The sequence below is a fragment of the Triticum urartu genome, chromosome 7, assembly GCF_003073215.2.
Source record: "Triticum urartu cultivar G1812 chromosome 7, Tu2.1, whole genome shotgun sequence".
Classification (NCBI taxonomy): domain Eukaryota; kingdom Viridiplantae; phylum Streptophyta; class Magnoliopsida; order Poales; family Poaceae; genus Triticum; species Triticum urartu.
In genome coordinates, this window is record NC_053028.1 from 712,601,445 (window position 1) to 712,617,440 (window position 15,996).

Below are 15,996 nucleotides of genomic sequence, written 5' to 3' on the forward strand. Positions count from 1 at the left end.
AACATTTGAAAAGTGTGTGCCAAATTGGTGAAACTGAATCTTTGTTAAAATACGATGGAGATATGCATTTAGTTTTCGTATTTAGTAAAATTGAGTTTTTATAGCGCAACAACTATATTAAGAAACTAATCTTTCAACCAGTAGAAGTACAACGATTAGCATGACCAAGTCCTAGCCAATGGTGCATTGACATATGAATTGATTTGATTTTTGTGTTGCCACTGTATACAACTTGCGCGTTGGGACTTGTTAAACCAGTCAGTGACTTTGACACTTGGACGTACGTACAGATGAACCACAAACAAATAAACATCTTGTATTAAGAAAGGAGTTCGTTGCACTGTACTGACCGGTCGGTAGACGGTAGCAGTGTACAACCATATAATAGCTTAAATAAACGCAAGTAGTAGTGACACCTTATATAAACGGCTTGGAAGCAGACATGGTCTCCATAAGAAGTTCAGGACTGCACAGGCAAGAGTCTGCTCCCCAAAGTCCAAGGGTGTCACAGGTTCACGGCTAGCTCACAATGTCCAAGGTAATTAGCCATCATGCATGTTCTTTCGTTTTGCTTATGTCTTTGGGGCCGGGGTTCCGTCGAACAAATTTGAAGGTGTACACTCATAGTGAACGCTCGTGTTTTCACTTGTGAATGACCTGCAGAAGATCCTGATCAGAGCTGATCTCATCGGCGACAAGTGCAAGAGCAAGATCCTGGCAACTGCTGCCAAGCTCAAGGGTAGGGTACCTCGCTCCCTCACAATCCAACCTCTATCTATCTCGCACCCCTCTCCACTCTTCTTTACCAAAATGTATGTACTAATTTTCAGGGATCAAGTCTATGGACATTGACCAGGACAAGTGCACGCTGACGGTGGTCGGCACCGTCGATCCGGTGCGGCTCCTGCAGTGTCTCAGGAAGTCGTGCTTCGCCGCAGTTATCATCAGCGTCGCAGACGACAAGCCAAAGGAGCCAGAGAAGAAGAAGGACCCCTGCCAGGAGGCCTGCGAGAAGGCCTGCAAGGACAAGTGCGAGATGGCTTGCAAGGAGGCGTGCTGCAAGAAGATGTGCGTGATGGTTACTTGCAACGAGGCGTGCTGCAAGAAGAAGTGCGACACGGCTACTTGCAATGAGGCGTGCTGCAAGAAGAAGTGCGACATGGCTTGCAATGAGGCGTGCTGCAAGAAGGTGACGCCGTCCTGCTACCCGTCCCGCTGCACGCCGGGCTGCGACTCCAGCCCCTGTGGCCTGCCCAGCTGCCGCTTCTACATCTACGGCTGCGTCGTGCGCAAGCCGCCACTGGGACACGGCTGCAACAAGGGGAGGTCACGCGGACTCAGAGGAGAATGCGGCATCCAGTAGCCGTGCATTCATCATCGATCGTCCTGCAAGCTAAGATTCTGCAGGAGCATGTATGGCGGTTTGCCGTGTCGTTGGAGTTTGCTTTTCGTAGAGTGATGATTCCCTTTCATTCCCTCTCAAGACGACGGCTTTGATCAGCATGGTTGGTTACTTCGGGTCTGATTCTTCGGTCTGTCTACTACTCCCCCCTTTCCTAAATATAAAACTTTCTAGGGATTTCACTATAGACTACATATGGAGCAAAATAAGCAAATCTACACTCTAAAGTATGTCTATATACATTCGTATGTAATATGTAATTTATAGTAGAATCTCTAAAAGATCTTATATTTAGGAACAGAGGGAGTATAATAAAAGCATATGTCGGCCAGCATTTCTATTTGTAGATATTGATGGTTACCTTATGAATTTATATTGGCGGTTTAAAGTTTGACAGTGTCTATTTCACATTCGACTGAAAATAAATTAGTCTTTATTCAAATTTTACAGCCAATGGCAAGCTGATAGCCGTATGCAAATGATCAACTTACACTAACCGTACAACAGTATTACACGCGGTTTACATTGAGTCAAGACTAAAGAGGGCTCATTCTCACTTAGTTGCAAATGCAAATAATTACAAAACGACTATTAGGTAATTACATGCACAAGAAAGCACTGTAAACACTACGGGGAAAACACGCGTTGCCTAGTGTTCGGGCATAAGCCAAGTGCTATTTCTCGGATACTCGGCTTAGCCCAGTGTAAGCCGAGTACCACGCAAAAAAAAAAACACGGCAACAACAGGGCCCTCGGCATTTTATTAAAAAATCCAAACAATTTTTTAAAAAATATGAACATAATTTCTTTTTAAAATTTGTGTACTTTTCTTTTAAATTCTAACCAATTTTTGTAAAATCTGAATATTTTAGAAAAACTAAAAAAACCTATAACAGAAAAAATCGCACCAGAACCTTTAGAAGGTTACCAAAAGTGGTAAAAATCGAATAGGAACCTTCTGAAAGCTTCGCAAAGCCGTAAGGCTTGGTGATGTGGCTAACGTGGCCGACCCACTATGGTCTTTAGCTCGGTTTTCCTGTGCGTTTCCTCGACATTTGGACACACTGAGCATCAAATAGGAAACTCCACAAAGAAGCCCCTCCCTTGCAAAGCCGGAACGCTTGGTGCTGTGGAAAACCATATTTTTTTGAATGCATAGCATGGCTTGCATATATGGGCGATGATATGCATCGCTCATTGGGACCGGGACGGCTTGCGTCGCCGCGTCGCTGCTGGAAGTCTCCTAGGTGTTTCTTTTTACTTAGGTAATTTGTTTTTACCTAGGTTGGTTTCTAATTAAAAAAGTCAAAAAAATTCCAAAAAATGTTCATAAAATAAATTGAAGTTCCTGAATTCAAAAAATGTTGGCAAAATCAAACAAATGTTCACCAAATTCAAAAATAATTCATGAATAACATAATTTTCACAAATTTTAAAATGGAATAAAGTTTCAAAGAATGTTTGCTTTTCTTAAAAGATCAGGAATTTCGGAAAATGTTTGCGAGTTCAAAAATATTTGTGAATTATTTTTTTTCATGAATTCAAAAATTATTCATGATTTAAAAAAAATTATTCAAAAAAGTTCACATCTTCAAAAAAACTTACGAATTTTAAAAATATTCATTAACTCAAAAAATTGTTCTTAGACTTAAAAAATGTGCATGAAAGTTTTTTGAAATTTGTGAACATTATTTGTAATTGTGATTTTTTTTCAAAGTTCCCAATATTTTTTGGAAAACATGAACATTTTTTAAAGTGGAACATTTAAAAAACGATGAATTTTTTTTAAAGCGTACAATTTATGAAATTTTGAATAAATTTGAAGATTTTGACCAATTTTATGAATTTTAGAAAAAAAAGGAAGTAGAAAAAAAGAAAAGGGAAAAAACCCGGGAAAATATGTTTCAGAAACCTAGGTTCCAAAATGGTAAAAACCATCTCAGAACCTTTTAGAAGGTTCGCAAACCGGCTGAGAAACCGTTCAGGAACTCGTCCAACTCAAGCGAACGTGCTCTTAGTGGCCCAGCTTACGCTCGTAGCAACCGCGACGCGAATTTTATTGCTCACAATGAGGGATAAATTGAAATCATTAATTGAGGAATACTCCTTTCAAAGATCACTTTGCACCTTCCCAAGTTGCGTTAAGTGGCGTATTTGTCGCAACCAGAAAGTTTTTCCTTTTTTCGTAGAACCGTTTATTCAAAGTGTTTTATCTCTTAAACCGTTCATTCAAATCTCGAACCGTTTTCATCGTTGGATTCCTCGCGTCGAGATCTTCAAAACTAGATCATATGTTCATAGGTTTTGACGATCTATTTTTTCACAAAAAAACCGAACGAATAAACCACACCGGGAGCACTTTTTTCCCTTTCCGAAAGCCGTTTCCGACAGGCACGGCCATGCCTCTCGTGGAAGCAAATCCGTGCCTCTTGCCAAAGAAAAACCATACTTCTCGCGAAAAAAGAAATGTGTTTTTTTCGTTTCCGAGAGGCACGTGCCTCTCGCTGAAGGAAAAAAACGAAAAAACACAATTTTTTTCGCTTCCGACAGGCACGGCCATGCCTCTCGCTGAAGCAAAACCGTGTTTCTCATGGAAGAAAAAAAATAGAGAAACGTGTTTTTCTCTCGTTTCCGAGCTTGCGGAAGCAAAAAAAAACGTCTCTTTCGTGCGAAAAGCTGAGGAAGACCGGTGAAAACCCGAAAAGCCAAAAAAAGAAAAAAAATCTAAAAAGCCGTGAAAACACGTGTGGAAAAATAAGAAAAATCGGAAGAGAGCGCCAAGATCGTGACATGTGGCGGCGGTTGAGAGCGCGCCAAGTGGCATGCACTCAGCCCATCCCAAGTGATCCTTGGCGAGGCTCCCGAATGAGTGCTCCTGAAATAATTGCTCTCGGGATAAATAGCATTTGTGTGCGTGCATAGATTGGGCTTCTGGGCCCATGAAAGCCCACAAACACGACAAATCCCTTCTCTCCCCCCTCTGTTCTCTCCTCTTTCACATGGAGACGCCACACCCCGCGTCCGTCACCGGCAAAACCCCACCTCCGGCGGCCGGAGAGAGCTAGCGGCCCTCTCCGAGCCCAAGCTCGTCTGTGACGACCCTTCCACATCGTCTCTTTTGACTTCCCCTCCTAACGGCATGTTTTAATGTTGCCATGTTTGCGTGTAGCATTTGCTCATCAGCCTGAAGATGCTGGCCGTCCCCACCTCGCCGACGCGTTCGACCTGCGCACCCTACGGGCTCTCGGTACTGCTACTGTTACTGCTCCATCCCTGATGAATAATTTTTAACATGTACTCCGTACTTCCACTAAATGTATAACAAGTTGGTGCTATTTTAAGACTATTTGTTGAGATTATGATGATCTTTAGACACATTTATGCTATCAGCAGTGCAAATTTTCTCAGATTTTTGAACCGTGCCACCCCTAGGGCTGAGATTCTAGGTCCGCCCCTGTGGCCCTGTCCACACCTTCTCCTTCCCTCTTCCTCCATGAAACAATGTACTATTCTGCTCCTCGCAACAGTAACCAGAGAAATTTTGTGCTAGCGATCTGTACGTAGAATGCTTAAAATCAGTTAGTTAATCGCTAACGGCGAGGCTGGTGCTGGCTTTCGGCCTCTCGGGGTGGTTATCCACAGCATATCTACAGCGAATTATCACCATTGTCCTGCTCTGTGAGGCTGTGACCTACTGGTTACTGGCCGAATGCAGTCTGCTAATGTTTGCACTTTTTCTTTGTGTGGTAAAACTGCTAATGCCTTGTTATTGATCAGTGTGTCTGCCGTGTCCATATCATAGGCCGTTCAAGTGTTCCTGTCATTGTTGATACTCTGAATTTGAGTGCCGAATGGACAGGTTTGGAGCCAATTTATGAATCCCTAGCATAGGACAATTTTGCCGAATTGGAGCTGCCACAACACTTAGAAATGGTTGTAGCATATTCAAACCAAAATTTGTTAGTTACTACAAAAATATGTTACGAGTCTTACCTCATCTGCATTGGTGCTTGTAAATTATGCCCTTTCTGAATACTAGCCATTTGATCAATGTCTTTGCTGAACAAGAACCTGCTTGTGCTTTGCTTTCCAGGTGTTGTGTTTCTGGAAGATTTTGTTAAATTATGATCCAAATTCTACCGTATTGGACTAGATGTAGTACATACGGTGTGGGTCTTTGCGTTGGTACCGACACGTACGAGTACAACTCGTTTACTTGTCCTCCAAGAACTCTCATGTATTGCCCTCTTATATACCATATGTAGTCGCACCTAAAGACGGTATGTCGTCTCGTGCTTGTAATACTCCTCCTCATTGTGATTGCACCTTCGTGCGTCCGTGGTTTTCTCCCGCAAGGGTTTCCACGTAAAAATCCATATCTCTTTGTCTCGTTTATTTCTCGTTATTATCTAACAAGTGGTATCAGAGCTGAGGTTATAGATACGAGATTTGAGACAAGAAGATTAGGGTTATCAGTGCGCGCCGCGGCAGCGTCGTGCGATCCGCCGAGACCGGATCGATTTCTGGTGTGCCACACTAAGAAGTCGAGTTCGACAGGTGTTCATCAAAAGCAGCCGCCATACGCTGCTGCAAGCCCTGCCCTCGATTGTGACGTGAAGAGATCCAAACGAGATCGTTTTTTGGTGCGCTGCCGCAAGGCGCTAGGACCGAGGCACGTCATCACACAAGGTTTGAGCTACGTTGTTACTGGAGTAGTACATCAACTGTAGCTGTACTATTCCACGTCATCTCAAGGGACAACTGAATCTGTACTCTCGTACTAGTTCAGTTTTTTTTCTCCGTTCGTTTGTTACGTCTACTACTTGTAAATACTACCAGGTGCTATTTATCCTATGTTTTCATCTGCTCTGCAAACTATTTCTATCAAGAATTTTTCTAGCGGCTTGTACTACTTTGTGCACACAGATTTATCTACTCATGACATCCATGAAGTACGACTTTCCACTGCTGGATCGTGACACAAGGTTTACCCTATGGCAAGTCAAGATGCGGGCATTGTTGGCACAGACTGACTATGATGAAGCACTGGATAGTTTTGGGAAGAACCGAATTGAGGACTGGACTGATGAGGAGAAAAGAATTGATCGTAAGGCTTTGTCAAAAATTCAACTTCATTTGCATAATAGTATTTTGCAGGAAGTTTTGAGCAAGAAAACTGTTGCCGCTCTATGGTTAAAGCTGGAAGAGATTTGCATGACTAAAGATCTCACCAGCAAGATGCATCTGAAGCAAAAATTATTCCTACACAGGTTACCCGTGGGAGGTAATGTTTTGAATCATATTTCAGAATTTAAAGATTTTATCTAATCTAGCTGCAATGGAGGTTAAGTATGAAGAGGAAGATACTGCTCTAATGTTACTTTGTTCACTGCCAAGTTCTTATACCAATTTTCGAGACACCATATTATACAGTCGTGATACTCTCACACTTAATGAAGTTTATGAAGCTTTGAACTCTAAGGAGAAGATGAAATTAATGGTGCCTCATGATGGTTCGAGTTCATCCCAAGCCGAGGGATTATCTGTTCATGGGAGGACAAAGGAAAAGAACTCCAATAATGGAAACAGTGGCAAAAGTAAGAAGGGCTACAGGGGCCGGTTGCAATCCAGAGACAAGAAGTATTGCAGGTATTGCAAGAGAGACGGCCATGACATCTCAGAGTGTTTGAAGTTGCAGAACAAGGAAAAGAGGAAAGGTAACAAACAAGGTGAAAATTCTGCTAACGTTGCTCGTGATGATAGTTCTGATGATGCTCTTGTCGTTATTGTTGGATGTGCTGAGACCAATGATGAGTGGGCACTTGATACTGCATGCACTTTTCATATGTGTCCACATAGAGATTGGTTTAATACTTTTGATTCCACTACTTCTGCTGGTTCCGTTTTGGGTTTTGATAATTCACCATGCAAGATTGAAGGCATAGGTTCTATTCGAATTAAGATGTTTGATGGCATAATCAGAACTTTGACAGATGTGCGGTATATTCCGAAGATGAAGAGAAATCTTATTTCTATGAGTGCCCTTGATGCAAAGGGATACAAGTATTCAGGTGGAGATAGTGTTTTGAAAGTCACCAAAGGTTCCCTTATTATGATGAAAGGTGATTTAAGTTCGACCAATGGTCTTTATTACCTACGAGGGTCTACCGTTTCAGGTAACGCTACTCCCGTTATTTCAAAGAATTCTGATTGTGATGCTGCTAACCTTTGGCATATGTGACTTGGACATATGAGTGAACTTGGTTTAGCAGAGTTAAATAAGAGAGGTCTCCTTGATGGATATGAACCTGGTAAATTGAAATTTTGTGAGCATTATATCTTCGGCAAGCACAAGAGGGTGAAGTTCAATACTTCGACTCATACAGCCGAAGGTATTCTTGATTATGTGCATTCTGATTTATGGGGACCATCTCGCAAGAAGTCACTAGGTGGTGCTAGTTACATGCTGACTATTATTGATGATTCGAGAAAAGTATGGCCTTATTTCTTGAAGCATAAATATGAAGCATTCTCAGCATTTAAGGAGTGGAAGATTATGATTGAAAGACAGACTGAAAAGAAGGTAAAGATACTTCGCACTGATAATGGTATGGAATTCTGTTCTAAGCAATTTAAGAATTATTACAAGTCTGAAGGCATTGTCAGACACTACACCGTTCCTTATACTCCTCAACAAAACGGTGTTGCTGAGCGCATGAACAGGATCATTATTTCCAGAGCCCGTTGCATGTTGTCCAATGCAGGTTTGCATAGGCGTTTTTGGGCTGAGGCCGCTTCCACTGCTTGTTATCTCATTAGCCGTTCACCATCTATTGCTCTTAATAAGAAAACTCCAATTGAGGTATGGTCTGGTTCACCTGCTGATTATTCACAATTGAGAGTTTTTGGTTGCACTACTTATGCTCATGTTGATAATGGAAAATTGGAGCCTAGGGCTGTTAAGTGCATCTTTCTTGGTTATAAGTCTGGTGTTAAAGGTTTTAAATTATGGAATCCTAAAACCCAGAAGGTTGTTATTAGTAGAAATGTTATCTTTAATGAATCTGCTATGTTACATGATGTTTCATCTACTAATGTTCCTGTTGAGAGTGAACAACAGCCTCCTATTCAGCAGCCTACTGTTCAGGTGGAGCATGTTATTGACTCAGGTGATACATCTAGTAATGAAATTGTTGATGCACATGATGAACCCGTCGTTAATGATGATCATGTCACTCCCACTCCAAATCAGCCTATTGTTCCGCCCAGTTGGAATCTTGCACGTGACAGAGTTAGACGGGGTATTAATAAACCTGACAGGTTAATTGAAGAGTGCAATATTGTTTCTTTTGCTTTATCTGTTGCAGAAGAAATTGAAGGTAATTCTGAGCCTTCTTCATATTCCGAGGCTATTATTTCTGGTGATAGTAATAAGTGGATGGCCGCTATGCATGATGAGATGGAATCACTTGAAAAGAATGACACTTGGGATTTTAGTAAAATTGCCTAGAGAGAAGAAACCTATTCGTTGCAAGCGGGTTTTCAAGAGGAAAGAAGGTGTTTCTCCTAATGATGAGACAAGATATAAAGCAAGGTTAGTTGCTAAAGGTTACAGTCAGATTCCAGGTATTGACTATAACGAAGTCTTTTCTCCTGTTGTGAAGCATAGCTCTATTCGCACTTTACTCAGTATTGTTCCCATGCATAATCTTGAGCTTGAACAATTGGATGTTAAAACTGCATTTTTACATGGAGAATTAGAAGAGGATATTTATATGGAACAACCTGAAGGTTTTGTTATTCCTGGAAAAGAAAAGCTTGTCTGTAAGTTAAAGAAATCTCTTTATGGATTGAAGCAATCCCCTAGATAGTGGTACAAGAGATTTGACACCTTTATGCTCTCTCAAGGTTTCAAAAAGTCTAATTATGATAGTTGTGTTTATTTGAAAACTGTCAATGGTTCAACTATTTTTTTGCTCCTTTATGTTGATGATATGCTTATTGCTGCAAAGAGTATGTCACAGATTAATGAACTAAAGAAGCAATTGAGTAATGAATTTGAGATGAAGGATTTGGGTGCAGCAAATAAAATACTTGGCATGGAAATATCCAGAGATAGACCGTCTGGAAAAGTATATCTAAGTCAGAATGGGATATATTGATAAAGTTCTTCGTCGTTTTAATATGCATAATGCCAAGCCAGTAAGTACTCCGTTAGCTACACACTTCAAATTATCATCAGATTTATGTCCTAAGTCAGATGCAGATATTGAGTACATGTCTAGAGTTCCCTATTCGAGTGCAATTGGTTCACTTATGTATGCCATGGTTTGTGCTCGTCCTGATTTATCATATGCATTGAGTGTTGTCAGTAGATACATGGCTAATCCTGGAAAAGAGCATTGGAAAGCAGTTTAGTGGATTTTCAGATACCTGCGAGGTAATTCTAATGCTTATTTACAGTTGGGAAAACTGGAGATGGACTTGTTGGTTTTGTTGATTCTGATTTTGCTGGTGATTTGGATAAGAGAAGATCGCTCACAGGTTATGTTTTCACCATTGGTGGTTGTGCTGTGAGTTGGAGAGCAATTTTGCAGTCTATTGTGGCTTGTTCCACTACTGATGCCGAGTATATGGCTATTTCCGAAGCATGCAAAGAAGCTATCTGGTTGAGAGGTTTGTATTCTGAGCTTTGTGGAGATTCATCTTGCCCTACCGTATTTAGTGACAGTCAAAGTGCTATATATCTTACAAAGAATCTAATGTATCATGAGAGGACAAAGCACATCGATGTCAGATTTCATTATATTCGAGATGTTGTTGCTGAAGGCGATTTAAAGGTATGCAAGATAAGTACTCATGATAATCCTGCTGATATGATGACAAAGCCAGTTCCGACCAATAAGTTTGAGCTTTGCTCAGGCTTAGTTGGTATTTCTCACTAGTCCTATGGACTTTGACGCACAAGGTGTTTATGCTGATTTGGATGGAGTTATTTACTTTCTCTGACTACTGGAGGGAATTTGGATTAAGGTGAAGATTGTTAAATTGTGATCCAAATTCTACCGTATTGGACTAGACGTAGTACATACGGTGTGGGCCTTTGCGTTGGTACCGACGCGTACGAGTACAACTCGTTTACTTGTCCTCCAAGGACTTTCATGTATTACTCTCTTATATACCTCACGTAGTCGCACCTAAAGACGGTATGTCGTCTCGTGCTTGTAATACTCCTCCTCATAGTGATTGCGCCTTCGTGCGTCCGTGGTTTTCTCCCGCAAGGGTTTCCACGTAAAAATCCGTGTCTCTTTGTCTCGTTTATTTCTCGTTATTATCTAACAGATTTCAAAGAACGGCTAAGAGAAGAAACCTTGCTTGATGCAACCGTTGTTGATACACTTGCGCTATCAAGGAATCCTGTTGCGGATGTTAGCGTCAGTAGTAATAGCAGATGTTCAGCCAGCGGGTCAAAGATCAGCCAAGTGGTGTCAAGAGGAAATGAAAGCAGATGCAAGATGGATAAGTCTTACTACTACTTGTGTGTCACAGACGGTGTGTTACACTGCTACTTAAATTAAACTAATACTCTTACGGTGTCTTAGATTCTTACATTGTCTTTAGGAGTCTAAATTATGTTTGTTACTTGAAGGCACTCGCAAAGAGTCACCATATCCTAGTTGCACAAGTGCTTTGTGTGCTTATGCTTGGGTAGGTACATTTCTAGTCAAGGCAATGCTTGCCATGTCGGTTAAATTACACTCCTAGACAAGTTCATTATTTATGAATTTGATCACTAGAGTACATATACTATTTATCTTGAACTCTTGATACTATGTGTACCACATAAACCGAAGCCTTGTAAACTGTAATAATCATTGAGCATGAAGACAAGGGTAGAGAAAAGTGCCCCGAATTTTCTCTGTTTCTCATGTGTGCGTGAATTTGATCCTTGTGCAAAAGCCAACGAGTTTCAATTCCTCTAGCACATGTATTTTCTATGACGGGTTCATTTCTTCCCGAGTTTAATGATAAGAAAGATAAGCTAGAACAGGATTAGCGGCATCACCTGGAGCTCAGGGCGGTGAGGACGTCACGATAAAGTGTTGACTGTCATAGCTGGTCTGGCGCTCAGCTAAAATGTTCCGTGAATACATGACAAAACAATAAAATAAAAATAGAGAACACAGGTAGGCATTATATTTGAGGGAAGCTTCCGTTAAATACAACGAAGCTTCCCTGTCTTATTAGAGATCGATGGAGATTAAATTCAGAAAAACCGCAGGTAGGCAATATATTTGAGGAAGAGGGAGTTACTCTATAGAGAACTACAGAAAGCATTCCCTAGAGAAAAAAGAGGTAAATACACCACGGGTCATAGAACTTGCACGCAGCGGTCACTTTGATGCACAAAGTTGCAAAATACGTGTTTATGGTCACTAAATTTGTGAGACCGTTCAAATACAGTCACCCTCCCCGTTCGCGGGCGTATCCATCTACACCAGCATGGCACGGGCCACTGTCAACGACACATGGACGCATAATTGCACAAAACCCTTGCTTCTTTTTCTTCTTGTGCAAAAAAAAGTCAACCACCGATGGGACCTACCTCTCAGGAGGAGCGATAATTTATCCAAAAAAAGTATGACGACTCTCAAACCCTCAACCTAATGCTAGAACAATACACGTCCCAGCCACTGCACCACATGTATGTACAGAACCATTATGGATAACTACACTTAATGTACAAAAACGGAAATGCTCATGGAGCAGAAATGGTCTGCGGTCCACGCAACCTATTTTGCACTTGTTTATTTTTTTAAAAAATTTGTAGACAGTATGTAAATTATAATGCCAATAATAAGATAACTTTCAAATATTGTTCATGTATTATTCTCAAATAATACTTATGAATTATAAAAATGTTTGTATAAAAATAACAGAAATAATCTTTAAAATATTCATAATTCAAAAAATGTTGTATTGTTACACCTATTTGTGTTATTTTAGAAATTCATGGATCATAAAAAATTGTTCATGTATTATTTCCAAATAATATTTATGAATAATAAAAATATTTTTATTATTATAATACTAATAATTTTTTAAAATCAAACTCATAAACTATTTTAATTATACAATCATTTCAATAATTATATGCACATTTTGTATAGTTCAATGTTTGTATAGTTTACAATATTCATAATTTAAAATCTAAACTGTTGGTATGAATATTTAATCGTGAATAAAAATTATAATTTTGTTGATATAAGTCATTAGTAAAACAAGTTAATATTTATATTACACTAAATAAATATTTTTATTTAAAAAACATTAAACTTTATAAAAGATTATTTGTGCAATTCAAAATATGTACATGCGTTAAAAAAACTACATGACATTTAAAAAAATGTTTAAACACTGTAAAAAATATTTGTGTTAACTAAAAAATGTACATTGCATTAAAAAATGTTGACACACTTAATATATATAATAATAATAATATTTTATTATTTATAAATATTAAAATTACGCGAACAGTTTTTTAATGCACGGCCTAACAGTTTTTTTGTCACCCTGGTTGAGGAATAGTTATTCTTCACCCCCTCTATTTTACCATCAATGCATCGTAATTTTACGTTCCGTAAGTTTTTGTCTTATTTCCGACGCAAAAAGCGACCGTAAGAAAATATATAATTGTCGTAAAAAATATTTTATGTTATGTAAAATTACAAACGTGAAAACATAGTGTAAAATACACATAAACTGCAAATTTTTTTGTCTTATGACCTATATTTTTATTTTCATATGTCAAATTTTACGTAGTGAATTAATAGGAATGTATTTATTTGAATTCCAAATGTAATTTAATTATGAAATGATTGTAAGATTACCTCGGATGAAGAATAACTTATTATGCACTCTGGGTGATGAATAGTATCATTATATATATATATATATATATATATATATATATATATACAATTATGTTCGCATAGTTCAAAAATCTGTTCGCGTTCTTTTTTCAATGCACGAACTTATTTGGAATTACACAATTTTTTTTACAATGTTTAAACAGTTTTTAAAATGGCACGTATTTACATAGAATAAGAGTGATAAAAAACATATACATTGTTTGTCCCCAAACTACATCACATGTCGCAGTTGCCTGGTGGTTAGCTTATGCGCGAGTGAATCATCATGTCATAGGTTCGAACCCGCCAGTTGCACGGGTTATTAGATATATTTCTTCATTAATTTTTTTTTAAAAAGGGTTTCCCCTCGCTTTATTTTATAAAGCACACAACCGAACATCCAGCTTGCTGAGGCCACAGCACAGATAAACCCAAAAGAAAACAAAAGAAAATGAAAGAGAAATAAATGCCGACACCAGCAAATCAACGGAGAAAGGAAGACCGGCAACCGCCGCACCCTCCGACGAAGTACCACCGCGCTCCCAGTATCTCGAAGCGCCTCGCACCAAGCAGCACCTTCAAGAAGGAATGTGACGCCGCCGCCGCTGTTGCCCGAACAAGTTCTAGGGTTTCCCCAGGTACGCGAGGGATGATGGGGAAGGGATATATCCAACGCCCCCCAGGAAGGTCCGATGGCGCCCGCAAACGTCACCGTGTCGGTGCCGGGCAAGCCGACAAGGATTTCTCCCGATCCACAACCACCACCATCACCCCAGGCACTTCGAGATGCACCACTCCGACAGCCGCCCACCAGCTTGTGCCACCACGGTTACCGGACAACCCCGCCGGCTCACTGCAGCTGCCAACACGAGGCCTAGATCGGGCAAGGGGACCCCGGCCACGGAAGCGACCACAACTCGACCGGGGGGAGGGGACAACCTCCACCGCCGCAACGGAGCCGACCGGACGCGGCGACGAGGACTTGCCGGGCCTCGATGACCCGGCCGGGTCCACCTGTACTCGGACAGTCCTGTCGCCACGCTGCAACTCGCCGATCGACGAAGTCCTCACCGCCCGAGACCACCGCCACCATGCCATCACCAGGGAACGACGCCGCTGAACACTGAGCCACCGGCCCGCCCCAACCCCGATGGGGCCCAAATGGGCCCAGATCTGGGCTGGGCGGGCGCCACCAGCCACCAGCGCCACCGCGCCGCCCCACGGCCAACGGCCGCACCGTCGCGTCAAGAGCTACTGTGGCACGTGGCAGCACTGCCGACAAGCCACACCGACGCCGGCCGAGGAGCACCGTCGCCGACCACCACCATTCGAGCATGAGAGGCCGCGCGCGGGGAAGGGCAGACCCGCCGCTGCCAGCACCACGCGGCCGAGGCCCGGCGGCGCTCGCTGGCAGCGGCGGAAGGAAGGAGCCGCGAGGAGGGGACCTGGAGGAGAGTGGCGTCAGGGCCCCCCGGTCGCCTCGCCCGGGGAGGCGACGCGGGGGGGGGGTACGAGGGGAAGGGGGAAGGTGGAGGGAGGGGCGACGGCCGGCTCCGGCGGCGACTGCGGCTCCACGCGGGGGAGCCGGCGGCGGCGGCGGTGCGGAAACCCTAGGCGGAAGGGTCGCGCGGGTTCCCTCATTAATTTTTTCAGTCTGCGTTGATAGGATATATAAGGTTGTCGTGCTAATTAACCATTAGGTACTGTTGTTGTGGTTGTTGTCCAAGCGAGCCACCCAGTAATACGTCGTGGGATCGAAATCCCTCCACTATTTTTTTATTTGAGGGCTTTTCTACAAAAATCTATTATACAAGAACATTTACAGCGGCTGACAGCGGGCCCATGTCATGCTGGCAACTACGGATACGCATACATACGGTGAGAGTGACTGTATTTGAACGGCCACGCAAGTTTAGTGACCACAAACACGTATTTTGCAACTTTGTGCAGTAAAGTGACCGTCGTGTGCAAGTTCTAAGACCTCTGAAGTATTTACCTCAAGAGAAAAAAATAAGAGGATGTATTGATAGCTAGACAGATACATGCAAGAGTTAAAAAAAATTGCGAGAAAACTTTCGATTTATTCATCTTCAATCATGAAAGTACAACGAACACCAAAAATAAAATTTACATCCAAATCTGTAGGTCACCTAACAACAACTACAAGTAAGAGTTAATGATAGTCAATGTTGGTCGATCAATCCTGCAGAGCAGCAATATTCTTCAACGATCTTGTTGTTGCGTGTCGCTGTCGCCCGAGCATAGATAGCGAGAAGTAATGAATGCATTGGGACTGAGATCAATATCCATATGCCCGTATAAGAAATAGATAAATATCCATATCACTAGTAGAAAACAGGGCTATGGTCCAGGCTGGCTCAGCCCATTAGTCCCGGTTCAGTGTAGAACCGGGACTAATGTGGGCATTGGTCCCAGTTCGTGAGCTCAGGGGGCCGGCCGGGCCACGTGGGCCATTGGTCCCGGTTCGTGTGGACCTTTTGGTCCCGGTTGGTGGGACGAACCGGGACCAATGGGCCTCGCTCCTGGCCCACCACCATTGGTTCTGGTTGGTGGCCTGAACCGGGACCAAAGGCTCCCCTTTAGTCCCGGTTCTTGCAACAAACCGGGACCAATGAGGTGCCTATATATACCCTCGCCCGCGAGCAGAGCACTCCAGTGCTC

General features: G+C 42.0%; 1 protein-coding gene across 1 annotated transcript; it reads left to right on the forward strand.

Moving 5' to 3' along the window:
- Positions 1–465: 465 nt before the first annotated feature.
- On the forward strand, positions 466–1,777 carry LOC125525218 (keratin-associated protein 9-4-like). Its single transcript, XM_048690228.1, has 3 exons — positions 466–538; positions 664–739; positions 831–1,777. The coding sequence occupies exons 1-3, from the start codon at positions 530–532 to the stop codon at positions 1,361–1,363; spliced, it is 618 nt and encodes a 205-aa protein (XP_048546185.1). The 5' UTR covers positions 466–529; the 3' UTR covers positions 1,364–1,777.
- Positions 1,778–15,996: the final 14,219 nt, after the last annotated feature.

Coding starts and splice junctions, on each gene's coding strand:
- LOC125525218 (XM_048690228.1), top strand. Junction 740..830: donor AACTGCTGCCAAGCTCAAGG/GTAGGGTACCTC, acceptor ACTAATTTTCAG/GGATCAAGTCTATGGACATT.